Source organism: Scyliorhinus torazame, chromosome 7, assembly GCF_047496885.1.
Source record: "Scyliorhinus torazame isolate Kashiwa2021f chromosome 7, sScyTor2.1, whole genome shotgun sequence".
Classification (NCBI taxonomy): domain Eukaryota; kingdom Metazoa; phylum Chordata; class Chondrichthyes; order Carcharhiniformes; family Scyliorhinidae; genus Scyliorhinus; species Scyliorhinus torazame.
The window spans coordinates 903,124-928,830 of record NC_092713.1 but is presented as its reverse complement, the minus strand read 5'-3'; the positions used below and the strand labels follow the sequence as shown (position 1 = coordinate 928,830).

General features: G+C 53.0%; 1 protein-coding gene across 2 annotated transcripts in view; it reads left to right on the top strand.

Annotated features, from left to right (window-relative positions):
• henmt1 (HEN methyltransferase 1) overlaps positions 1-25,707 on the top strand; it is a 143,927-nt gene that overhangs the window by 84,531 nt on the left and 33,689 nt on the right. For both annotated transcript variants that reach the window (XM_072510273.1, XM_072510274.1), the window contains 2 exons: positions 1,546-1,680; positions 11,653-11,835. In XM_072510273.1, the coding sequence (XP_072366374.1) occupies positions 1,546-1,680; positions 11,653-11,835 (318 nt within the window). The remainder of the gene's footprint in view (positions 1-1,545; positions 1,681-11,652; positions 11,836-25,707) is intronic.

The following is a 25,707-nucleotide window of genomic DNA, read 5'->3' as shown; positions in this document are numbered from 1 at the left end:
TCATATTTGTTCTTCCAAAATGGATAACCTCACACTTTTCAGGGTTAAACTCCATCTGCCACTTCTCATCCCAGCTCTGCATCCTATCTATGTCTCTTTGCGGCCAATAACAGCCCTCCTCACTATCCACAACTCCACCAATCTTCGTATCGTCTGGAAATTTACTAACCCATCCTTCAACTCCCTCATCCAAGTCATTAATGAAAATCACAAACAGCAGAGGACCCAGAACTGATCCCTGCGGTACGCCACTGGTAACTGGGATCAAGACTGAATATTTGCCATCCACCACCACTCTCTGACTTCTATCGGTTAGCCAGTTCGTTATCCAACTGGCCAGATTTCCCACTATCCCATGCCTCCTTACTTTCTGCATAAGCCTACCATGGGGAACCTTATCAAATGCCTTACTAAAATCCATGTACACTACATCCACTGCTTTACCTTCATCCACATGCTTGGTCACCTCCTCAAAGAATTCAATAAGACTTGTAAGGCAAGACCTACCCCTCACAAATCCGTGCTGACTATTCCTAATCAAGCAGTGTCTTTCCAGATGCTCAGAAATCCTATCCTTCAGATCCCTTTCCATGACTTTGCCTACCACCGAAGTAAGACTAACTGGCCTGTAATTCCCAGGGTTATCCCTAGTCCCTTTTTTGAACAGGGGCACGACATTCGCCACTCTCCAATCCCCTGGTACCACCCCTGTTGACAGTGAGGACGAAAAGATCATTGCCAATGGCTCTGCAATTTCATCTCTTGCTTCCCATAGAATCGTTGGATATTTCCCGTCAGTCCCAGGGGATTTGTCTATCCTCAGGTTTTTCAAAATGCCCACCACATCTTCCTTCCTAACAAGTATTTCCTCGAGCTTACCAGTCTGTTTCACACTGTCCTCTCCAACAATATGGCCCCTCTCATTTGTAAATACAGAAGAAAAGTACTCGTTCAAGACCTCTCCTATCTCTTCAGACTCAATACACAATCTCCCGCTACTGTCCTTGATCGGACCTACCCTCTCTCTAGGCTTTTCCCCAGGGTAGAGGGGTCAATTACTAGGGGGCATAGGTTTAAGGTGAGAGGGGCAAGGTTTAGAGTAGATGTACGAGGCAAGTTTTTTACGCAGAGGGTAGTGGGTGCCTGGAACTCGCTACCGGAGGAGGTGGTGGAAGCAGGGACGATAGTGACATTTAAGGGGCATCTTGACAAATACATGAATAGGATGGGAATAGAAGGATACGGACCCAGGAAGTGTAGAAGATTGTAGTTTAGTCGGGCAGCATGGTCGGCACGGGCTTGGAGGGCCGAAGGGCCTGTTCCTGTGCTGTACATTTCTTTGTTCTTTGCACATTCAAATTTTACTTTTACTCAACAATTAAGCATCTGCAGCTCTGGTGTAAAGAAAATTCCAAATATCCATTTGTAATAGCAAAATAAAATTATTTGTTTGAAAATGGGGTGTTATCTTGTACTTTATATACTAATATCATCCTGCTCCTGAAACATGAGTAAAAGATTTACATGCACTTGCTTCCTTGGTAGGTATCGTCTTTCTCCCCTTCCGTGCGAGTATCTCCAACCCAGGCCTTCCCTGTTAACAGTGATGTTGTACCATGGATCAGCAACTGTAAAGGACCCTCGTATGTTGGATTGTGACTTTGTTTCCTGTGTTGAATTGTAAGTATTTATTGTAACAAAAGGAATAATGGTCACGTGACCTGGTTTTACTTGCTATAGTGTACGATAAAGGTTCACCAAACTAATTCCAGGGATTGAGGAATTCGATGAGGAGAGATTAATTAGGCTGGGTCTTTATTCTCTGGAACTCTTACAGGGCTCGAGAGAGAGAGAGAGAGTCGATGCTGGAAGGATGTTTCTCCTGTCCTTGGGGGGGTAGGGAGCGAGAGGGGGGTGGGGGGGCGCTAGAACCAGGGGACATTCCCAGAGTAAGGGCTAGGCCATTTAGGAGTGAGCTGAGGAGGAATTCCTTCTCTCAAAAGGTGGAGAATCTTTGGAATTCTCTGCCCCAGAGGGTTGTGGAGGTTCAGTAACTGAGTATGTTCTCGTCTGAAATCGATAGCTTTCAACAGATTAAAAATATTGAGGGATAATTCAGAAAATGATGTTGAAGAAGATCAGTCCGTGCATTGAGGAGAGGCTCGAGTGGCTGTGTGGCCCACTCATGCTCCTGTTTTCCATGTTCTTGATCTTTGTTTGTTTGTTTAGCAGTTGAAATGAATGGTGTGGTGAAATGGATGGCGCACAGGTGGAATGAAATGAGGGTGTACAAGTGCAATGAGTGGAATCGATGATGTACGAATGTCGTGTTACGATCCCAGCTGATGCTATAACTGGATAGGAAGATCCCAGAGTGGAACCCTGGATCAAAAGACAGTAAAAAAAATTAAAACACAGAGGAACAGAGTAACAGGACTGCGAATTAATTTCAACAAGAAAAAAAACATTTATTAAAAATGGAAAAATTGAATTAAAGTGCAATAATATAATACAATAATATAATGTAATACAATAATATAATGTAATACAATAATATAATGTAATACAATACTCCTTTACAGCCCGCTTGACCGCTGCCCCTTCCACAAACGTTCAAATCCTCCACTACTGGCGAATAGTGGCAGCCGTGTGTACCATCTACAAGATGCTCTGCAGGGACTCACCAAGGCTAACCAGCGATGCCCACATCCCATAAATTAATTACAAAAAACTCCCTTCCCTTAGCTTAACAAAGACACACAGATTTAAAGATTAATATGAATTACAAAGTACATCTTATTCCACAATGGTCTCATTAACACAAAAAGTCCCTTTTAAGCAGACAAAATGACTGGTGAAATAAAGCAGGATCCACTCTGAACTCAAGTTAGTGTCTGTGGATTTTGCCTCAGAACACCCCAGAAGTTGATTCCTTTTAAAAAAAAAGATATTTTACTGAGGCATTTATATATTTACACATCCAACATAACTACAAAACAGAACACGCCAACAGGGCTGCAAGTAACCTAATCAACTAAATACCCCACACACCCAGTTCCCCTACCTCCACAATTCCACCCCCCCCCACCTGCTGACATCCTAACTGTTCTCAAAGAAGTCGCTGAACACTGCCATCTCCGGGCATACCCCTCCACAGACCTCTCAAGGTGAACTTTATATTTTCCAGCCTGAGGAACTCTGCCAGGTCGCTCACCCACATCCCCGGTTTCGAGGGCCCCGGGTCCCTCCATTCACCAGGGTGGCAAAGGCCAGGACATCGGCCTCTCTCGTTCCCTGGACTCCCGGGTCTTCTGACAGTCCAAAGATCGCCACTTCTGGTCTTGCGACCACCTTCACCCTCAGAATCTCCAACATGACGTCAGCAAACCCCTGCCAGACTCCTCCAAGCTTCGGACAGGCCCAAAACATGTGGACATGATTTGCGCGCCCACCCACTCACCGCCACACCTACCCTCCCCCCCCCCCCCCCCCCCCCCCCCTTCCAAAAACCTGCTCATGTGCCCTGTGGATCACCTTAAACTGGATAAGGCTGAGCCTAGCGCAGGACGAGGATGCATTCACTCGCCTCAAAGCCTCTTCCCATAACCCAGCCTCCACCTCCCCAACTCTTCCTCCCACTTCCGCTTCACTATCCCTGTCGGGGCTCCCTCCCAACCCATCAGCTACTTGTAAATCTCTGACACTTTACCCTCTCCTACACCTGTTTTTCACACCACCTTGTCCTGCGGCCCCTGGGGCGGCAGGTGGTGAAAGGATGGTACCTGCTTCCTGACAAATACTCATCTACAAATACCGCAACCCATTCCTGGCGGATAACTTAAATTCCTCCACCGACACCTCCAAGCTCGAATAGACCCCCAAACCGCTCAATCCCCATCCATTGCCACCCCGGAAACACCCAGTCCAGACCCGCACGGGACAAACCGATGATTCCGCAGATCGGTGCCCAAACCGAGGCCCCCTCTAACCTCACTTGCTGCTGCCACTGTCCCCCCACCCTCAGGGCTGCCACGGGCTTGTGGAGTATCGAGCCGGCGAGAACAGTCCTCCCAAACTGGAGTCTTTACAAGAGGCTGCCCCCACCCGCTCCCAAACCGACCCCCTCCCCACCCACACCTCCCCCTCCCCCATCCACACCGACCCCTCCCCCATCCACACCGACCCCTCCCCACCCACACCGACCCCTCCCCACCCACACCGACCCCTCCCCACCCACACCGACCCCTCCCCACCCACACCGACCCCTCCCCCATCCACACCGACCCCTCCCCCATCCACACCGACCCCCCCCCATCCACACTGACCCCTCCCCCATCCACACTGACCCCTCCCCATCCACACGACCCCTCCCCCATCCACACCGACCCCTCCCCCATCCACACCGACCCCTCCCCATCCACGCCGACCCCTCCCCATCCACACTGACCCCCATCCCCATCCACACCGACTACTCCCCCACCCGCTCCCAAACCAACCCCTCCCCCACTGACCACTCCCCCATCCACACCGACCCCTCCCCCATCCACACCGACCCCTCCCCCATCCACACCGACCCCTCCCACACCTCCCCTCCCCCATCCACACCGACCCCTCCCCATCCACACCAGCCCCTCCCCCACCCGCTCCCACACCGACCCCTCCCCCATCCACACCGGCCCTTCCCCCATCCGCACCAACCCCTCCCCCATCCACACCGACTCCTCCCCCATCCACACCGGCCCCTCCCCATCCGCACCAACCCATCCCCCATCCACACCGACCCCTCCCCCATCCGCACCAACCCCTCCCCCATCCACACTGACCCCTCCCCCACCCGCTCCCAAACTGACCCCTCCCCACCGACACCGACCCCTCCTCCCCCACACCGACCCCTCCCCCATCCACACCGACCCCTCCCCCATCCACACCGACCCCTCCCCCGTCCACACCGACCCCATCCCCGTCCACACCGACCCCATCCCCGTCCACACTGACCCCTCCCCCACCCGCTCCCAAACCGACCCCTGCCCACCCACACCGACCCCTCCCCCAACCACACCGACTACTCCCCCACCCACTCCCAAACCAACCCCTCCCCCACTGACCACACCCCCATCCACACCGACCCCATCCCCGTCCACACCGACCCCTCCCCCATCCACACCGACCCCTCCCCCATCCACACCGACCCCTCCCCCATCCACACCGACCCCTCCCCATCCACACCAACCCTCTCCCACGCCTCCGCTCCCCCATCCACACCGACCCCTCCCCCATCCACACCAGCCCCTCCCCACCTGCTCCCACACCGACCCCTCCCCCATCCACACCGGCCCCTACCCCATCCGCTCCCACACCGACCCCTCCCCCATCCACACCGGCCCCTCCCCCATCCGCTCCCACACCGACCCCTCCCCCATCCGCTCCCAAACCGACCCCTCCCGCACCCAAACCGACCCCTCCCCCATCCGCTCCCAAACTGACCCCCTCCCCCACCCCCCCATCCACACCAACCCCTCCCCCACCTGCTCTCTCTGTCACTCTGCACTCGCTCCTCTCTCTCCGTCACTCGGCTCTCTCCGTCACTCCGTTCTCTCTCCATCACTCCGCGCTCGCTCCGCTCCCTCCGTCACTCCGCTCTCTCTCCGTCACTCCGTTGTCTCTCTGTCACTCCGCGCTCGCTCCGCTCTCTCTATCACTCCTCTCTCTCTCCGTCTCTCCGCGTTCCCCCTTCTCTCTCTGTCACTCCGTTCTCTCTCCGTCACTCCGCGCTCGCTCCGCTCTCTCCGTCACTCCATTCTCTCTCCGTCACTCCGTTCTCTCTCCATCACTCCGCGCTCGCTCCGCTCCCTCCGTCACTCCGCTCTCTCTCCGTCACTCCGTTGTCTCTCTGTCACTCCGCGCTCGCTCCGCTCTCTCTATCACTCCTCTCTCTCTCCGTCTCTCCGCGTTCCCCCTTCTCTCTCTGTCACTCCGTTCTCTCTCCGTCACTCCGCGCTCGCTCCGCTCTCTCCGTCACTCCATTCTCTCTCCGTCACTCCGTTGTCTCTCTGTCACTCCGCGCTCTCTCCGTCACTCCGCTCTCTCCGTCACTCCGCTCTCTCCGTCACTCCGCGCTCGCACCGCTCTCTCCATCACTCCGCTCTCTCCGTCACTCCGCACTCGCTCCGCTCTCTCCGCGCTCGCTCCGCTCTCTCCGTCACTCCGCGCTCGCTCCGCTCTCTCCGTCACTCCGCGCTCGCTCTGCTCTCTCCGTCACTCCGCGCTCGCTCCGCTCTCGCCGTCACCCCGCTCTTTCCGTCGCTCCGCTCTCTCCGTCACTCCGCGCTCGCTCCGCTCTCTCCGTTACTCCGCTCTCTCCGTCACTCCGCGCTCGCTCCGCTCTCTCTGTCACCCCGCTCTCTCTGTCACCCCACTCTCTCCGTCACCCCGCCCTCTCCGTTACTCCGCGCTCGCTCTGCTCTCTCCGTCGCTCCTTCGATCTCACTGGGTTGAAATCCTGGAATTCCCTCCTGTGGTAGTATGTATTGGGGGTCATGTGGGACTGGAAGCCCTAATGTCATTGGCTGACAGATCCCGGGTCCTGGTTGGCCGTTGACCTCATGCTCCGCCCTGAAGGCGAAGTATAAGAAGCCGGTGCCTTCCCCCGCAGGCCAGTTTACTATCGGGCTGCTGGGGAACAGACACGCTTAATAAAGCCTCATCGACTTCACTCTATTCGTCTCACGGAGTCTTTGTGCGCCACAATTTATTAAGCGTGCCTAAAAAGGACTATGGAGCTCAGGATCATTCCAGAATGCCTGAGGATCAGCCCCCACGCAGTGAATGCGGCAGCAGCCTTCAAACACTGGCAGACTTGCTTCGAGGCCTACATCAGATCGACCACAGGCCGAGTCTCAGACGAACAAAAACTGCAGGTCCTGCACTCGAGGGTGAGCACGGAGATTTTCACCCTCATTGAAGACACCCACGATTTCCAGGCGGCGTTCACAGCACTGAGAAGTCTCTACGTTCGCCCAGTTAACCAAATCTACGCTCGCTACCAGCTCGCGACAAGACGGCAAGCTCCCGGAGAATCGATGGACGAGTTCTACGCCGCGCTGCTGATTTTGGGAAGAGCCTGCAGCTGCCCGTCGGTGAATGCAAACGAACATACGGACATGTTAATGCGCGACGCTTTTGTGGCAGGTATGCAATCCTCCCAAATCCGCCAAAGACTTCTAGAAAAAGAGTCGCTAGGACTCTCAGAGGCACGGGCCCTGGCAGCCTCGCTGGACGTAGCCGCGCGTAATACCCGCGCCTACGGCCCCGACCGCGCGGCAGGCCATTGGGCCCCGTACGTACCCGCCGCGGCAAACCCCCTACCCCCCCCCCCCCGGACACCCCACAGGCTTGCGCAGTCCAAACGCCGAGTCCCACCAGGGGCGCCCGCTGTTATTTCTGCGGCCAGGCGAAGCACCCCCGACAACGCTGTCCGGCCCGCGCAGCCCTCTGCAAAAGCTGCGGGAAAAAGGGCCATTATGCGGTGGTGTGCCGATCCCGCGAGGTCGCCGCCGTCCCGGGGCCACAGGGAGCCCTACAGGCAGTCTATGCGTCCCAACCCCCCCAGCACGCCATGTGCGACCCGCAGACGCCGCCATTTTGGGTCCCGACCACCGCGGTCCCGGGAGAACTGGGAGCCCTGCACGCCGCCTACGCTCCCCAACCCCCCTCCCCGCAGCCCATGTACGACCCGCCGCCGGCGCTCCCGATTTGGGTGCCGGCCAACACTCTCCACGGAGAGGAGGGGGTTTTTCGCGTCCCGAACGCCACCCTCACCCCCCTCCCGCGCCCCACGCCTGACCCGCCGGCGCAACCTACCTGGACCCCGACCACCGCTGTCCCTGGCGAGGGAGCTCCGCACGGTCCCAGCGCTCGCGGCCCCACGACTGACCCGCTGGCCTGGGCCCCGACCACCGCTGTCCCCGGCGAGGGAGCTCCGCGCGGTCCTAGCGCCCGCGGCCCTGGCGCTCACAATGCAGGAACTCCGCGCGGTCCTAGCGCTCCCCAGACCCCCCAGCACACCATGTGCGACCCGCAGACGCCGCCATTTTGGGTCCCGACCACCACGAGGGGAGGAGGGGCGCCGCCATCTTGGACCGCCCCCGACCTGTACGATGCATGGGGGCGGCCATTTTGTCCACCCCCGACGCCATCTTGGACGGCAACAACGGACCCCACCCCACTACTACAACCACGGCTCGCTTCGGTTACGCTCGATCAGGCTCGGCCCCGGACTCTCCAGACGACGACGACAACGGTCCTAATTAACGGCCACGAGACGCCATGCCTAGTTGACTCCGGGAGCACGGAAAGTTTTATACATCCCGACACGGTAAGACGCTGTTCCTTAACTACCTTCCCCAGCGCACAAAAGATTTGCCTAGCTGCAGGATCCCACTCCGTACAGATCCAGGGATTCTGCATAGTTACCCTAACGGTACAGGGGAGGAAATTCAAAAACTACAAACTTAACGTCCTTCCCCAACTCTGTGCCCCCACCTTGCTGGGCTTAGATTTTCAATGTAACCTACAGAGCCTTACGTTTAAATTCGGCGGCCCCATACCCCCACTCACTATCTGCGGCCTCGCCACCCTCAAGGTGCAACCCCCGTCCTTGTTTGCGAACCTCACCCCGGATTGCAAACCCGTCGCCACTAGGAGCAGACGGTACAGCGCCCAGGACCGGACCTTCATTCGCTCCGAAGTCCAGCGGCTACTAAAGGAGGGCATAATCCAGGCCAGCAATAGTCCCTGGAGAGCGCAGGTGGTAGTAGTGAAGACGGGAGAAACAAAGGATGGTCATAGACTATAGCCAGACCATCAACAGGTACACACAACTAGACGCGTACCCTCTCCCCCGCATATCCGACATGGTCAATCGGATTGCCCAGTATAAAGTCTTCTCCACCGTGGACCTCAAGTCCGCCTACCATCAGCTCCCCATCCGCCCAAGTGACCGCAAGTACACAGCCTTCGAGGCAGACGGGCGATTATACCATTTCCTACGGGTCCCTTTTGGCGTCACAAACGGGGTCTCGGTCTTCCAACGGGAGATGGACCGAATGGTTGATCAACATGGGTTACGGGCCACGTTCCCGTACCTCGACAATGTAACCATCTGCGGCCACGATCAGCAGGACCACGACGCCAACCTCCAGAAATTCCTCCAGACTGCCAAAGCCTTGAACCTCACGTACGACGAGGACAAGTGCGTTTTTAGCACCGATCGGCTAGCCATTCTGGGCTACATAGTGCGCAATGGGATAATAGGCCCCGACCCCGAACGTATGCGCGCACTCATGGAATTTCCCCTCCCGCACTGCCCAAAAGCCCTGAAACGCTGCCTGGGGTTCTTTTCATACTACGCCCAGTGGGTCCCCCAGTACGCAGACAAGGCCCGCCCCCTAATACAGACCACGACTTTCCCGCTGTCGACAGAGGCTTGCCAGGCTTTCAGCCGCGTCAAAGCGGACATCGCAAAGGCCACGATGCGCGCCATCGACGAGTCCCTCCCCTTCCAGGTCGAGAGCGACGCCTCTGACGTAGCTCTAGCGGCCACCCTTAATCAAGCGGGCAGACCCGTGGCCTTCTTCTCCCGAACCCTCCACGCCTCAGAAATCCACCACTCCTCAGTGGAAAAGGAAGCCTAAGCCATAGTGGAAGCTGTGCGACATTGGAGGCATTACCTGGCCGGCAGGAGATTCACTCTCCTCACTGACCAACGGTCGGTAGCCTTCATGTTCGATAATGCACAGCGGGGCAAGATCAAGAACGACAAGATCTTGCGGTGGAGGATCGAACTCTCCACCTTCAACTATGAGATCTTGTAAAGCCCGGAAAGCTGAACGAGCCGTCCGATGCCCTATCCCGCGGCACATGTGCCAACGCACAAATTGACCGCCTCCAAGCCCTCCACGAGGACCTCTGCAACCCGGGGGTCACTCGGTTTTACCACTTCATCAAGTCCTGCAATCTCCCATACTCCTTAGAGGAGGTCCGTACAGTCACAAGGGACTGCCACATCTGCGCAGAATGCAAACCGCATTTTTTCAGGCCAGATGGAGCGCACCTGATTAAGGCTTCCCGCCCCTTTGAACGCCTCAGTCTCGATTTCAAAGGGCCCCTCCCCTCCACCGACCGCAACGCGTATTTCCTTAATGTAGTGGACGAATACTCCCGCTTCCCTTTTGCCATTCCCTGCTCCGACATGACCGCGGCCACAGTCATTAAAGCCCTGAACAGCATCTTCACGCTGTTCGGTTACCCCGCATACGTCCACAGCGACAGGGGGTCCTCTTTCATGAGAGACGAGCTGCGCCAGTTCCTGCTCAGCAAGGGCATAGCTTCAAGCAGGACGACCAGCTACAACCCCCGGGGGAACGGGCAAGTAGAAAGGGAGAACGGCACTGTCTGGAAGGCCGGCCTACTGGCCCTACGGTCCAGGGATCTCCCAGTTTCACGGTGGCAGGAGGTCCTCCCGGACGCTCTCCATTCCATCCGGTCGTTATTATGTACAAGCACTAATCAAACGCCTCACGAGCGTCTCCTTGTCTTCCCTAGGAGGTCCTCCTCTGGAACGTCGCTGCCGACCTGGCTGGCGGCCCCAGGATCCATCCTGCTCCGAAAGCACGTGCGGGCACATAAGGCGGACCCGTTGGTCGAAAGGGTTCACCACCTCCACGCAAACCCCCAGTACGCCTACGTGGAGTACCCCGACGGCTGACAGGACACGGTCTCCCTGCGGGATCTGGCGCCCACCGGCACCACGCACACCCCCCCGACACCATCAACCCAACCGCCCCCCTTCCTGCCACCGCCGCACCCCGCGACCGCCCCCTTCCCAGGAGGATCAGTCCCCCTCCCCTTTGCACCGACAGCTGAAACCGTGCGGCTCCCGGAGGCGACAATGCTGGTACAAGCACCACCACCACCGCCGGGGCCGAGGCGATCGACACGGACGACCAGACCGCCCAACCGACTCGTGACGTCGATGTAAAACAAAGATGGACTATCCAATGAACATTTTGTTTTTCCTATTTCCTCTGTAAATAGTTGTAACAGGACGATACTGTCCAATACTGTACTACCATGTAACTGTTCTATCCTCCCAGGACCAGCCCTGTAAACCCTTACCACCATACGAAGCATCACCCCGCCGGGTTCATTTTTGACAAGGGGTGAATGTGGTAGTATGTATTGGGGGTCATGTGGGACTGGAAGCCCTAATGTCATTGGCTGACAGATCCCGGGTCCTGGTTGGCCGTTGACCTCATGCTCCGCCCTGAAGGCGAAGTATAAGAAGCCGGTGCCTTCCCCCGCAGGCCAGTTTACTATCGGGCTGCTGGGGAACAGACACGCTTAATAAAGCCTCATCGACTTCACTCGATTCGTCTCACGGAGTCTTTGTGCGCCACACCTCACGAACAGCACTGTGGGTCTACCTACACCACGGGGCATGCAGCGGTTCAAGGGCAATTAGGGATGAGCAACAAATGTAATCCTCATATTCTATGAAGGAATAAAAAACACATTTCTTAGATTAACTGTTTACAAAGATATTTATGTTAAATATAAATTCAATTAGTCTGACATTTCCTGTTTCAATTTTAGAATAGAACATCTCGATGCGCCTGAACTCGAGAGGTTTCCAGAGGTGGTGTTTGGATATATGAATCCAGCAGTCGTTGTAATTACAACGCCAAATTCAGACTTCAATCCCTTACTTCCCGGAATAATCCGATTCAGACACTGGGACCATCGGTTTGAATGGAGCAGAGCAGAATTTGAAGCTTGGTGAGTGCAACAGACTGTTATTGTAAATTAACAAGTGGAGAATTGGGGAGAACATGCTGGGATAAGCAGCTGATAAGCTAGCTAGTAATATAAAGGAAGATAGGATGAGTTCTTTTCAATCCATAAAAGGTAAGAGAGAGGCAAAAATAGACATTGGACTACTGGAAAATGTGGCTGGAGAAGTAATAATAGGAAATACAGAAATGGCAGACGAACTGAATAGTTACTTTGCATTAGTCTTCACGGTGGAAGACACCAGTGGGATGCAAGAGCTCTAGGAGAACCAGGGGGCAGAGGTGAATGCAGTGACCATTACTAAGGAGAAGGTTCTGCGGACAATGAAAGGTCTGAAGGTGGATAAATCACCTGGACCGATGGACTACACCCCAGGGTCCTAAAAGAGATAGCTGAGGAAATTGTGAAGGCATTAGTGATGATCTTTCAGGAATCACTGGAGGCAGGAAGGGTCCCAGAGGACTGGAAAGTGGCTCATGTAACACCAATGTTTAAGAAGGGAGGAAGGCAGAAGAAGGGAAATTATTGGCCGGATAGCCTGACTTCGATCATTGGTAAGATTTTAGAGTCTGTTATTAAAGATGAGGGGTGAAATTCTCCGGTATCGGCGCGATGTCCGCCGACTGGCGCCCAAAACGGCGCAAATCAGTCGGGCATCGTGCCGCCCCAATGGTGCGGAATGCTCCGCATCTTTGGGGGCCGAGCCCCAACCTTAAGGGGCTAGGCCCGCGCCGGACGAAGTTCCGCCCCGCCAGCTGGCGCGGAAATGACATCTCCGGGCGGCGCGGGAGCGTTAGCGTCAGCTGACGGCATTCCCGCGCATGCGCAGTGGAGGGAGTCTCTTCCGCCTCCGTCATGGTGGAGACCGTGGCGAAGGCGGAAGGGAAAGAGTGCCCTCACGGCACAGGCCCGCCCGCGGATCGGTGGGCCCCGATCGCGGGCCAGGCCACCATGGGGGCACCCCCCGGGGCCAGATCGCCCCGCGCCCCCCCAGGACCCCGGAGCCCGCCCGCACCGCCTTGTCCCGCCAGTACGGTAGGTGGTTTAATCTACGCCGGCGGGACAGGCATTTTAGCAGCGGGACTTCGGCCCATCCAGGCCGGAGAATCGCACGGGGGGTCCGCCAACCGGCGCGGCGCGATTCCCGCCCCCGCCGAATATCCGGTGCCGGAGAATTCGGCAACCGGTGGGGGCGGGATTCACGCCAGCCACCGGTGATTCTCCGACCCGGCAGGGGGTCAGAGAATCTCGCCTGAGATCACTGAGTACTTGGAAGTGCATGGTAAAATAGGACTGAGTCAGCACGGCTTCGTCAAGGGACAAATTTGTTAGCGTTCTTCGAGGAGGTAACAAGGAAGTTAGACAAAGAAGAACCAGTGAACATGATTTATTTAGATTTCATGAAGGCCTTTGATAAGGTGCTACATAAGAGGCTGTTAAATAAGTTAAGAGCCCATGGTGTTAAGGGTAAGATCCTGGCATGGATAGAGGATTGGCTGACTGGCAGAAGGCAGAGAGCGGGGATAAAGGGGTCTTTTTCAGGATGGCAGCTGGTGATTAGTGGTGTGCCTCAGGGGTCGGTGCTGGGACCACAACTTTTCACAACATACATTAATGATCTGGAAGAAGGTACTGAAGGCACTGTTGCTAAGTTTGCAGATGATACAAAGATCTGTAGAGGGACAGGTAGTATTGAGGAAGCAAGGGGGCTGCAGAAGGACTTGGACAGGATAGGAGAGTGGGCAATGACGTGGCAGTTGGATTACATTGTGGAAAAGTGTGAGGTTATGCACTTTGGAAGGAGGCATAGAGGCATAGACTATTTTCTAAATGGGAAAATGCTTAGGAAATCAGAAGCACAAAGGGACTTGGGACCTTGTTCACGATTCTCTTCAGGTTAATGTGCAGGTTCAGTCGGCAGTTAGGAAGGCAATTGCAATGTTAGCATTCATGTCGAGAGGGCTAGAATACAAGACCAGGGATGTACTTCTGAGGCTGTATCAAGCTGTGGTCAGACCCCATTTGGAGTATTGTGAGCAGTTTTGGGCCCCGTATCTATGGAAGGATGTGCTGGCCTTGGAAAGGGTCCAGAGGAGGTTCACAAGAATGATCCCTGGAATGAAGAGCTTGTCGTATGAGGAGCGGTTGAAGACTCTGGGTCGGTACTCGGAGTTTAGAAGGATGAGGGGGGGGTCTTATTGAAACTTACAGGATACTGCGAGGCCTGGATAGAGTGGACGTGGAGAGGATGTTTCCACTAGTAGGAAAAACTAGAACCAGAGGAGACAATCTCAGACTAAAGGGACGATCCTTTAAAACAGAGATGAGGAGGAATTTCTTCAGCCAGAGGGTGGTGAATCTGTGGAACTCTTTGCCGCAGAAGGCTGTGGAGGCCAAATCACTGAGTGTCTTTAAGACAGAGATAGATAGGCTCTTGATTAATAAGGGGATCAGGGTTATGGGGAGAAGGCAGGAGAAGGGGCAGAGAAAGATATCAGCCATGATTGAATTGAGCAGACTCGATGGGCCGAGTGGCCTAATTCTGCTCCTATGTCTTATGGTCATAGAATCATAGAGTGGTCCGAGGATGAATGTGCTAAATTGGGGGAAGGCTAATTATAACAATATTAGGCGGGAACTGAAGAACATAGATTGGGGGCGGATGTTTGAGGGCAAATCAACATCTGACATGTGGGAGGCTTTCAAGTGTCAGTTGAAAGGAATACAGGACCGTCATGTTCCTGTGAGGAAGAAAGATAAATACGGCAATTTTCGGGAACCTTCTGTGCTGTATTTTCTAAAAAAAAAAACCTTGGATGACGAGTGATATTGTAGGCCTCGTCAAAAAGAAAAAGGAGGCATTGGTCAGGGCTAAGAGGCTGGGAACAGACGAAGCCTGTGTGGCATATAAGGAAAGTAGGAAGGAACTTAAGCAAGGAGTCAGGAGGGCTAGAAGGGGTCACGAAAAGTCATTAGCAAATAGGGTTAAGGAAAATCCCAAGGCTTTTTACACGTACATAAAAAGCAAGAGGGTAGCCAGGGAAAGGGTTGGCCCACTGAAGGATAGGCAAGGGAATCTATGTGTGGAGCCAGAGGAAATGGGCGAGGTACTAAATGAATACTTTGCATCAGTATTCACCAAAGAGAAGGAATTGGTAGATGTTGAGTCTGGAGAAGGGGGTGTAGATAGCCTGGGTCACATTGTGATCCAAAAAGACGAGGTGTTGGGTGTCTTAAAAAATATTAAGGTAGATAAGTCCCCAGGGCCTGATGGGATCTACCCCAGAATACTGAAGGAGGCTGGAGAGGAAATTGCTGAGGCCTTGACAGAAATCTTTGGATCCTCGCTGTCTTCAGGGGATGTCCCGGAGAATAGCCAATGTTGTTCCTCTGTTTAAGAAGGGTAGCAAGGATAATCCCGGGAACTACAGGCCGGTGAGCCTTACTTCAGTGGTAGGGAAATTACTGGAGAGAATTCTTAGAGACAGGATCTACTCCCATTTGGAAGCAAATGGACGTATTAGTGAGAGGCAGCACGGTTTTGTGAAGGGGAGATCGTGTCTCACTAACTTGATAGAGTTTTTCGAGGCGGTCACTAAGATGATTGATGCAGGTAGGGCAGTAGATGTTGTCTATATGGACTTCAGTAAGGCCTTTGACAAGGTCCCTCATGGTAGACTAGTACAAAAGGTGAAGTCACACGGGATCAGGGGTGAACTGGCAAGGTGGATACAGAACTGGCTAGGCCATAGAAGGCAGAGGGTAGCAATGGAGGGATGCTTTTCTAATTGGAGGGCTGTGACCAGTGGTGTTCCACAGGGATCAGTGCTGGGACCTTTGCTCTTTGTAGTATATATAAATGATTTGGAGGAAAATGTAACTGGTCTGATTAGTAAGTTTGCAGATGACACAAAGGTTGGTGGAATTGCGGATAGCGATGAGGACTGTCTGAGGATACAGCAGGATTTAGATTGTCTGGAGACTTGGGCGGAGAGATGGCAGATGGAGTTTAATCCGGACAAATGTGAGGTAATGCATTTTGGAAGGTCTAATGCAGGTAGGGAATATACAGTGAATGGTAGAACCCTCAAGAGTATTGAAAGTCAAAGAGATCTAGGAGTACAGGTCCACAGGTCATTGAAAGGGGCAACACAGGTGGAGAAGGTAGTCAAGAAGGCATACGGCATGCTTGCCTTCATTGGCCGAGGCATTGAGTATAAGAATTGGCAAGTCATGTTGCAGCTGTATAGAACCTTAATTAGGCCACACTTGGAGTATAGTGTTCAATTCTGGTCGCCACACTACCAGAAGGATGTGGAGGCTTTAGAGAGGGTGCAGAAGAGATTTACCAGAATGTTGCCTGGTATGGAGGGCATAAGCTATGAGGAGCGATTGAATAAACTCGGTTTGTTTTCACTGGAACGAAGGAGGTTGAGGGGCGACCTGATAGAGGTATACAAAATTATGAGGGGCATAGACAGAGTGGATAGTCAGAGGCTTTTCCCCAGGGTAGAGGGGTCAATTACTAGGGGGCATAGGTTTAAGGTGAGAGGGGCAAGGTTTAGAGTAGATGTACGAGGCAAGTTTTTTACGCAGAGGGTAGTGGGTACCTGGAACTCGCTACCGGAGGAGGTAGTGGAAGCAGGGACGATAGGGACATTTAAGGGGCATCTTGACAAATATATGAATAGGATGGGAATAGAAGGATACGGACCCAGGAAGTGTAGAAGATTGTAGTTTAGTCGGGCAGTATGGTCGGCACGGGCTTGGAGGGCTGAAGGGCCTGTTCCTGTGCTGTACATTTCTTTGTTCTTTGTTATTTGAATGTCCAGTGCAGAAGGAAGCCAATTGGCCCACCGGGTCTGCACTGGCCCTTGGAAAGTGCACCCTACTAAAGCCCATGTCTCCACCCTATCCCAGTAACCGCACTTAACCTTTTTGGACACGAAGTGCAATTTATCATGGCCAATAAACCTAACCTGCACATCTTTGGATTGTGGAAGGAAACCGGAGCACCCGGAGGGAACTGAGGAGAAACTGAAGGTGATCATAGATTGTCATAGAATTTACAGTGCAGAAGGAGGCCACCCGGCCCATCGAGTCTGCACCGGCTCTTGGAAAGAGCACCCTACCCAAGGTCAACACCTCCACCCTATCCCCATAACCCAGTAACCCCACCCAACACTAAGGGCAATTTATCACGGCCAATCCACCTAACCTGCACATCTTTGGACTGTGGGAGGAAACCGGAGCACCCGGAGGAAACCCACGCACACACGGGGAGGATGTGCAGACTCCGCACAGACAGTGACCCAGCCAGGAATCGAACCTGGGACCCTGGAGCTGTGAAGCAATTATGCTAGCCACAATGCTACCGTGCTGTATCAGTAGCGAAATGGTGTTGGGGAAAATGACGGGATTGAAGGCCGATAAATCCCCAGGGCCTGATTATCTACTTCCCGGGGTCCTGAAGGAAGTGGCTCTAGAAATAGTGGATGCATTGGTGGCCATCTTCCAGGATTCTATAGACTCTGGAACAGTTCCTGCAGATTGGAGGGTAGCTAATGTAACCCCACTATTTAAAAAGGGAGATAGAGAGAAAGCAGGGAATTATAGACCAGTAAGCCTAACATCGGTAGTGGGGAAAATTCTAGAATTCATTATCAAAGATTTTATAGCAGAACATTTAGAAAGCAGTAGCAGGATCGGACAGAATCAGCCTGGATTTATGGAGGGGAAAGCATGCTTGACAAATCTACTAGAATTCTTTGAGGATGTAACTAGTAGAAGTGATGAAGGGGAAGTCAGGATAGAAATGGGAGGGTAGTGCAGCTAAACATGAAAAATGAAAATGAAATGAAAATCGCTTGTTGTCACAAGTAGGCTTCAAATGAAGTTCCTGTGAAAAGCCCCTAGTCGCCACATTCCGGCGCCTGTTCGGGGAGGCTGGTATGGGAATTGAACCGTGCTGCTGGGCTGCCTTGATCTGCTTTCAAAGCCAACGATTTAGCCCTGTGCTAAACCAGCCCCTATGGCTAAACTGGTGGTATAGGAGGGAGGGTTTCAGATATCTGGACCAATGGGATCTCTTCCAGGGCAGGTGGGACCTGTACAAGAAGGACAGGTTGCATCTAAACTCGAGGGGACCAATACCCTGGCCGGGAGGTTTGCTAGTGTCACCTGGGAGGATTTAAACTAGTTTGGCAGGAGGGTGGGAACGGGAGCAATAGGTTAGATGGTGAAATAACTGAGGGGGAACTAAAGAATAAGGCCAGTAAGATTCAGAGGAAGAGCAGACATGGAGATGTTGCTGAACACAGCGGGACTGGTGGACTGAAGAGCATTTGTTTAAATGCGAGAAGTGTAACAGGTAAGGCAGATGAACTTAGAGCTTGGGTGTAACCACTCTCTAAAACTCCCGTCTATGGCGCTTTCTGCGACCTGCATGCTCCTAAGTTCATCAACTGCTGCTCCAACCGAACCACGTGGTCTGTGAGGATCTGCAAATGGGTGCACTTCCTGCAGATATTTTGTGGAATGCTGGAAGCTTCACCGACCTCCCACATCTCACAAGCGAAGCATTTTACCCCTCTAACTCCCATTTTGAGAACTAATTAATAAATTAATTAAAAAATAAATACTTATTAAATTAAAATAAGTTTAAGTTAACTATGTGCTTCCTAGCACTAGATTTCTACTACAAATGTAAAATGCTAAATGTAAAACTTAAAATGATTTTTCAAAGTTGCACAGATTTCTTATAAGCCAATCAAATTACAACCTTCCTGTGATGTCACTTTTCAGTGTTTTTCCCCCAGTCGGAACACTCGGTCAGTGAATCAGTGAAACAACTGACCTCTCCCGGCCTCCGTCCGAAAATCTCCCGCTCAGCCCTGCTCTCGTTCAGTGAATCAGTGAAACAACTAACCTCCCCCGGCCTCTGTCCGAAAATCTCCCGCTCAGCCCTGCACTCGGTCAGTGAATCAGTGATACCTTCCCGGCCTCTGTCCGAAAATCTCCCGCTCAGCCCTGCACTCGGTCAGTGAATCAGTGAAACCTTCCCTGGCCTCTGTCCAAAAATCTCCCGCTCTGCTCTGCTCCCGGTCAGTGAATCAGTGAAACCTTCCCTGGCCTCTGTCCGAAAATCTCCCGCTCAGCTCTGCTCTCGGTCAGTGAATCAGTGAAACCTTCCCCGGCCTCTGTCCGAAAATCTCCCGCTCTGCTCTGCTCCCGGTCAGTGAATCAGTGAAACCTTCCCCGGCCTCTGTCCGAAAATCTCCCGCTCTGCTCTGCTCCCGATGTTTCAGCTTCACCTTCTCCCAGTTTCACCTAAATCCCTGTTTTAACTCCAAAGCACTCTTGTCCAGCCAAGCAGTACTCACAGTGCTGGACTGCAATGTTTTCATTAGGACGCCTGCATCTTGGAAGCTCTCTTGTCCTGTCCAGTGTCTCTTGGCAGATGTGAGAGCTGTTCATTCCCAAGTGTCCTGTCTCGCACTGCTCCGGTTTACAGTTAAAAATAAGAACAAAGGGAAGCCCTTCCCTCTGGAAAGTGGCCTCCTGTTGCTAAGCAATGACTTACTTCTATTTACTCTTCACACCATAACCCTCTCTCAGCACAATAGAATTTAACCAACTCTCACACGTGCAAACATCTTTCTCCAGCCTGAATCTAACTAAAGGTTTTACCCATCCAGGCACAGAAACATTAAATTAAACCCACTTAAAACTGTACCTGATTTCCAAGATTTACCAATGCAAACATTAATCCCTGAAAACTACCTTTGTTTTCCCAACAATACTGCACCCCTCACAAGTGCCGAGGTTCTGTGGCCTCAGCTCACCTCAACGGATGGTTAGAAATGTAGAAAACAGGGGCAGACCATTCAGCTCATTGAGCCAGTGCCACTCATTATCATCATGGTTGATCATCCAACTCAGTGACAAGTTTCCACTTTCCCCGCATTTCCTTTGATCCCTTTAGGCCCGAGAGCGATATCTAACTGCTTCTTGGAAGTGTACAATGATTTGGCTTCAGATTGTTTCTGTGGTAGCGAATTCCACAGGCAGACCACTCTCTGGTGTGGAAAATTGTCTTCATCACAGTCCTAAAGGGTGATATAATAATAATAATCGCTTATTGTCATAAGTCGGCTTCAATGAAGTTACTGTGAAAAGCCCCTAGTCGCCACATTCCGGCGCCTGTTCGGGGAGGCCGGTACGGGAATTGAACCCGCGCTGCTGGCATTGTTCTGCATTACAAGCCAGCTGTTTAGCCCACTGTGCTAAACTAGCCCTGTATCCTCAGACTGTGCCCCCTGGTTCTAGACTCCCCACCTTCAGGAACATCGTTCCTGCATCTACCCTGTCTCGTCCTTTTAGAATTTTATAGATTGCTTGGTGACCAGGGCTATCCCTTGAAAAGGTGGCTGATGACGTGTCTCAGGCCCTCGAGGACAGAGGCAGGGGAGAGATGCAATCACTGCCATGTCTCCACACGTTCCGATGCTTGGACCACTCCGGGGAGCGTTGCTTTATCCGCCAGAGCAAGTGTCACTCATTATTGTTGGCTGCTCCTTTCTTGCACAATCTTGCTCTCTGTAAGTGGGAGCCACTTGACCAGGAGGCCCCTGAGGCAGGTGTACCTGTATCAGAGGAGGAATCCAATGAAGTGTAGCACAGTGGCACAGTGATAGCACTGCTGCCTCACAGTCCCAGGGACCCAGGTTTGATTCTGGCCTTGGGTGTCTGTGCGGAGTATGCACGTTCTCCTCGTGTGTGCGTGGGTTTCCTCCGGGTGCTCCGGCTTCCTCTCACAGTCCAGAGATGTACAGGTTAGGTTGATTGGCCATGCTAAATTGCCCTTCCTGTCCAAAAAGTTTAGATGGGGTTACTGGGTTACCGGGATAAGATGGAGGTGTGGGCTTAAGTGGGGTGCTCTTTCCAAGGGTCGGTACAGACTCAATGGATCGAATGGCCTCCTTCTGCATTCTAAATTCTATGACCAGGTAAGGACGGCAGATTTCCTTCCCTAAAGGACATTCGTGAACTAGATGGGATTTTACGATAATCGACAATGGTTTCATGGTCATCATTAGACTTTTAAAAAAATATATATTTTATTGAAATTTTTTTTCCCTGAGCAACATTTTTCCCGCTTACAAAGCAAGCGAAACGATAACAATAACAAAACAGAAATTTTTAAACTTTTTAACAATAATAATAATAATAATAATAATATACAAGTAACAAAACCTTGTACTCTATTGGCCTATACTCAACTAAGCCCCCCGCCCCCCCCCCCTCCCCCCTGGGTTGCTGCTGCTGGTCATCGTCTTCCCTCTAACGTTCCCCTAGGTGATCAAGAAATGGCTGCCACTGCCTGGTGAACCCTTGAGCCGATCCTCTCAGGGCAAACTTTATCTGCTCCAGTTTAATAAACCCCGCCATATCGTTTACCCAGGCCTCCAGTCCGGGGGGTTTCGCCTCCTTCCACATGAGTAGGATCCTGCGCCGGGCTACGAGGGACGCAAAGGCCACGACATCGGCCTCTTTCGCGTCCTGCACTCCCGGCTCTTCCGCAACTCCAAATAGAGCTAACCCCCAGCCTGGTTTGACCCGGGCCTTCACCACCTGCGAAATCACTCCCGTCACTCCCTTCCAATACCCTTCCAGTGCCGGGCACGCCCAAAACATATGTGCGTGGTTTGCCGGGCTCCCGCCACACCTCCCACATTTGTCCTCCACTCCAAAGAACCTGCTCAATCTTGCCCCCGTTATGTGTGCTCTATGTAGCACCTTAAATTGAATCAGGCTAAGCCTGGCGCATGAGGAAGAGGAATTTACCCTGCTTAGGGCATCCGCCCACATACCCTCCTCTATCTCCTCCCCTAATTCTTCTTCCCACTTTCTTTTTAGTTCGCCCACCGACTCCTCCCCCTCTTCCCTCATCTCTCTATAAATCTCTGACACCTTGCCCTCTCCGACCCACACCCCTGAAAGCACCCTGTCCTGTATCCCCTGTGTCGGGAGCCGTGGAAATTCCCTCACCTGTTGTCTAGTAAACGCCCTCACCTGCATATATCTCAAGAAATTCCCCCGGGGTATCTTATACTTTTCCTCCAGTGCTCCCAAGCTCGCAAAAGTCCCATCTATGAATAAATCTCCCACCTTCCTAATTCCCAACTGGTACCAGCTCTGAAATCCTCCATCCATTCTTCCTGGGGCGAACCTATGGTTGTTCCTGATAGGGGACCCCACCAGGGCTCCCCGCACCCCTCTCTGTCGCCTCCACTGTCCCCATATGTTCAGTGTTGCCGCCATCACCGGGTTCGTGGTGTACTTTTTCGGTGAGAACAGTAGCGGCGCCGTCACCAGCGCCTCTAGACTCGTCCCTTTACAGGACCTTCTCTCCAGCCTTTTCCACGCCGCTCCCTCACCCTCCATCATCCATCTACGTATCATTGCCACATTGGCGGCCCAATAATAATCTCCCAAGTTCGGTAGTGCCAGTCCTCCTCTGTCCCTACTGCGCTGAAGGAACCCCCTCCTTGCTCTCGGAACTTTCCTGCCCACACAAAGCTCGTAATGCTCCTATCTATTTTATTAAAAAAGGTCCTGGTGATTAAAATAGGGAGACATTGAAATACAAATAAGAACCTCGGGAGGACCATCATCTTAATTGCTTGCACCCTGCCCGCCAGCGATAAAGGCTGCATGTCCCACCTCTTAAAGTCCTCCTCCATTTGTTCTACCAGCCGTGTCAGATTAAGTCTGTGCAAGGTTCCCCAGCTCCTAGCGATCTGAATCCCCAAGTATCGGAAGTTTCTTTCCACTTTCCTTAGCGGTAAACCTTCTATCTCTCTACTCTGGTCCCCTGGATGTATCACATATAATTCACTCTTCCCCATGTTTAACCTATACCCCGAAAATTCCCCGAACCTCCTCAAGATTTGCATAACCTCTATCATCCCCCCCGCTGGGTCCGACACGTATAGCAATAGGTCATCCGCATATAACGAGACTCTGTGTTCTTCTCCCCCTCTAGTCACCCCTCTCCATTTCCTGGAGTCTCTCAGCGCCATGGCCAGAGGTTCAATTGCCAGCGCAAACACAATGGAGACAGCGGGCATCCCTGTCTTGTTCCCCTATATAATCGGAAATACTCCGATCTATGTCGACCTGTAACTACGCTTGCCGTTGGTGCCCCATAAAGTAGTCTAACCCAGCGAATAAATCCGTTCCCAAACCCAAACCTCCTTAACACTTCCCATAAATACTCCCACTCCACCCTATCAAATGCCTTCTCTGCGTCCATTGCCGCCACTATCTCTGCCTCCCCCTCCACTGAGGGCATCATTATCACCCCTAATAGCAGTCGCACGTTAACATTCAGTTGTCTCCCTTTTACGAACCCTGTCTGGTCTTCGTGCACCACCCCCGGGACACAGTCCTCTATCCTCGATGCCAGCACCTTTGCTAGCAGTTTGGCGTCCACATTCAATAGTGAAATAGGTCTATAGGACCCACACTGCATCGGATCTTTGTCCCTCTTCAAAATTAGCGATATCGTGGCCTCCGACATTGTCGGGGGTAGAGTCCCCCCTTTCCTGGCCTCATTGAACGTCCTCGCCAACAACGGGGCCAACAAGTCCACATATTTTCTGTAGAATTCCACCGGGAACCCGTCCGGCCCCGGGGCCTTCCCTGCTTGCATGCTTCCCAGTCCCTTAATAACCTCGTCCACCTCAATCGGCGCCCCCAGGCCTGCCACCGCCTGCTCCTCCACTTTCGGGAACCTCAACTGGTCCAGGAACTGCCGCATCCCCTCCTCTCCCTCAGGGGGCTGAGACCTATACAGTTCTTCATAAAAGGTCTTAAACACCTCATTTATCTTTCCTGCCCTTCGCACAGTGTCTCCCCTTTCACCCCTAATTCCTCCTATCTCCCTCGCTGCTGCCCTCCTTCGCAGTTGGTGCGCCAACAGGCGACTAGCCTTTTCCCCATATTCATACCTCCTCCCCTGTGCCTTCCTCCACAGTACCTCCGCCTTTCTGGTGGTCAGAAGGTCAAACTCGGCCTGGAGTCGTCTCCTCTCCCTGTACAGCTCCTCTTCCGGGGTCTCTGCAAATTCCCTGTCCACCCTTAAAATCTCCCCCAGTAGTCTATCCCTTTCCTTGGCCTCTGTTTTCCTTTTGTGGGCCCCAATAGAAATCAGCTCTCCTCTGACCACCGCTTTTAGTGCTTCCCAGACCACTCCCACAGGGACCTCGCCGTCGTCATTGACCTCCAGGTATCTCTCGATACACCCCCTCACTCTTGCACACACTCCCTCATCCGCCATCAGTCCCACATCTAATCGCCAGAGTGTTCTCTGCTCCCTGTCCTCTCCTACTTCCAGGTCCACCCAATGTGGGGCATGATCCGAAACCGCTATGGCTGAATACTCAGCTTCTTCCACCCTAGAGATCAGCGACCTTCCTAAAACAAAAAAATCTATCCGGGAGTACACTTTATGGACGTGGGAGAAGAAGGAATACTCCCTAGCCCTGGGTCTAAGAAATCGCCATGGATCCACTCCCCCCATTTGGTCCATAAACCCCTTAAGTACCTTGGCCGCTGCCAGCCTTCTTCCAGTCCTTGAGCTGGATCTATCTAGCCCCGGGTCCAGCACCGTATTGAAGTCCCCTCCTAAAATCAAATTTCCTGCCTCCAGGTCCGGAATACGCCCCAGCATCCGTCTCATGAACCCCGCATCGTCCCAATTTGGGGCATACACATTAACCTCCATTCCCTCCAGCCTACCACTCACCATTACATATCTACCTCCACTATCTGCTACGATGTTCTTTGCTTCAAATGCTACCCGTTTCCCCACCAAAATGGCCACCCCTCTGGTCTTTGCGTCCAGTCCTGAGTGGAACACCTGTCCCACCCATCCTTTCCTTAGCCTAACTTGGTCCGCCACCTTTAGGTGCGTCTCTTGGAGCATAACCACGGCTGCCCTTAGTCCTTTCAAATGCGCGAGCGCTCGGGCCCTTTTTATCGGTCCATTCAGGCCTCTCACGTTCCACGTGATCAGCCTCACTGGGGGGCTACCTGCCCCCCCTCCCGTGTCAACTAGCCATTACCTTCTCTAGGCCAGTCCCATATCCCGCCTCCGCGCTCCCGCTCGCTCCCCCAGCGTCGCATTCCGCCCCCGACCACCCTCTCTTTAGCCATTTCCTTTTGGATTTCCGCAGCAGCAACCCAGTTGTCCCCCCGCTAGATCCCTATCGAGCTTGATTGCTCCCCCCATATCACTTCCGTAAGTCAGCTGACTTCAACTGACCCCGGCTACTCCTGCTCGCTCCTCGACCCCCCCGGTGTGAGGGAACTCCCATCCGCCTTGCGCCTGTTTTCCCGCCTTATTCTTTCTGGCGCGGGAACATCCCTTTACCTGACCCGCCTCTTATGGCGCAGCTCCCTTTCCCCTCCCCCTCTCCTTCCCCATTCTCCGACTATGACCAGCCTCTCCCCCCTCACCGGCGCCCACATTTCCCCAGTGTCCCCCCCCTTCCCTGTTTACTTCTCGATTAACTTTCACCATCCCATTAACAAAAACAATAATAACAACAATAACAGTTCCCTGCAGCATCAGTCCCTCAGTTCCGGTCCAGTTTCTCTTCATTGATGAAGGACCATGCTTCCTCCGCCGTCTCAAAATAATAGTGTCTCTCCTGATGCGTGACCCATAGTCTTGCCGGCTGCAGCATCCCAAACTTCACCTTCCTTTTGTGCAAAACCTCTTTGGCTCGGTTGAAGCTCGCCCTCCTTCTCGCCACCTCCGCACTCCAATCCTGGTAGATCCTTACCACC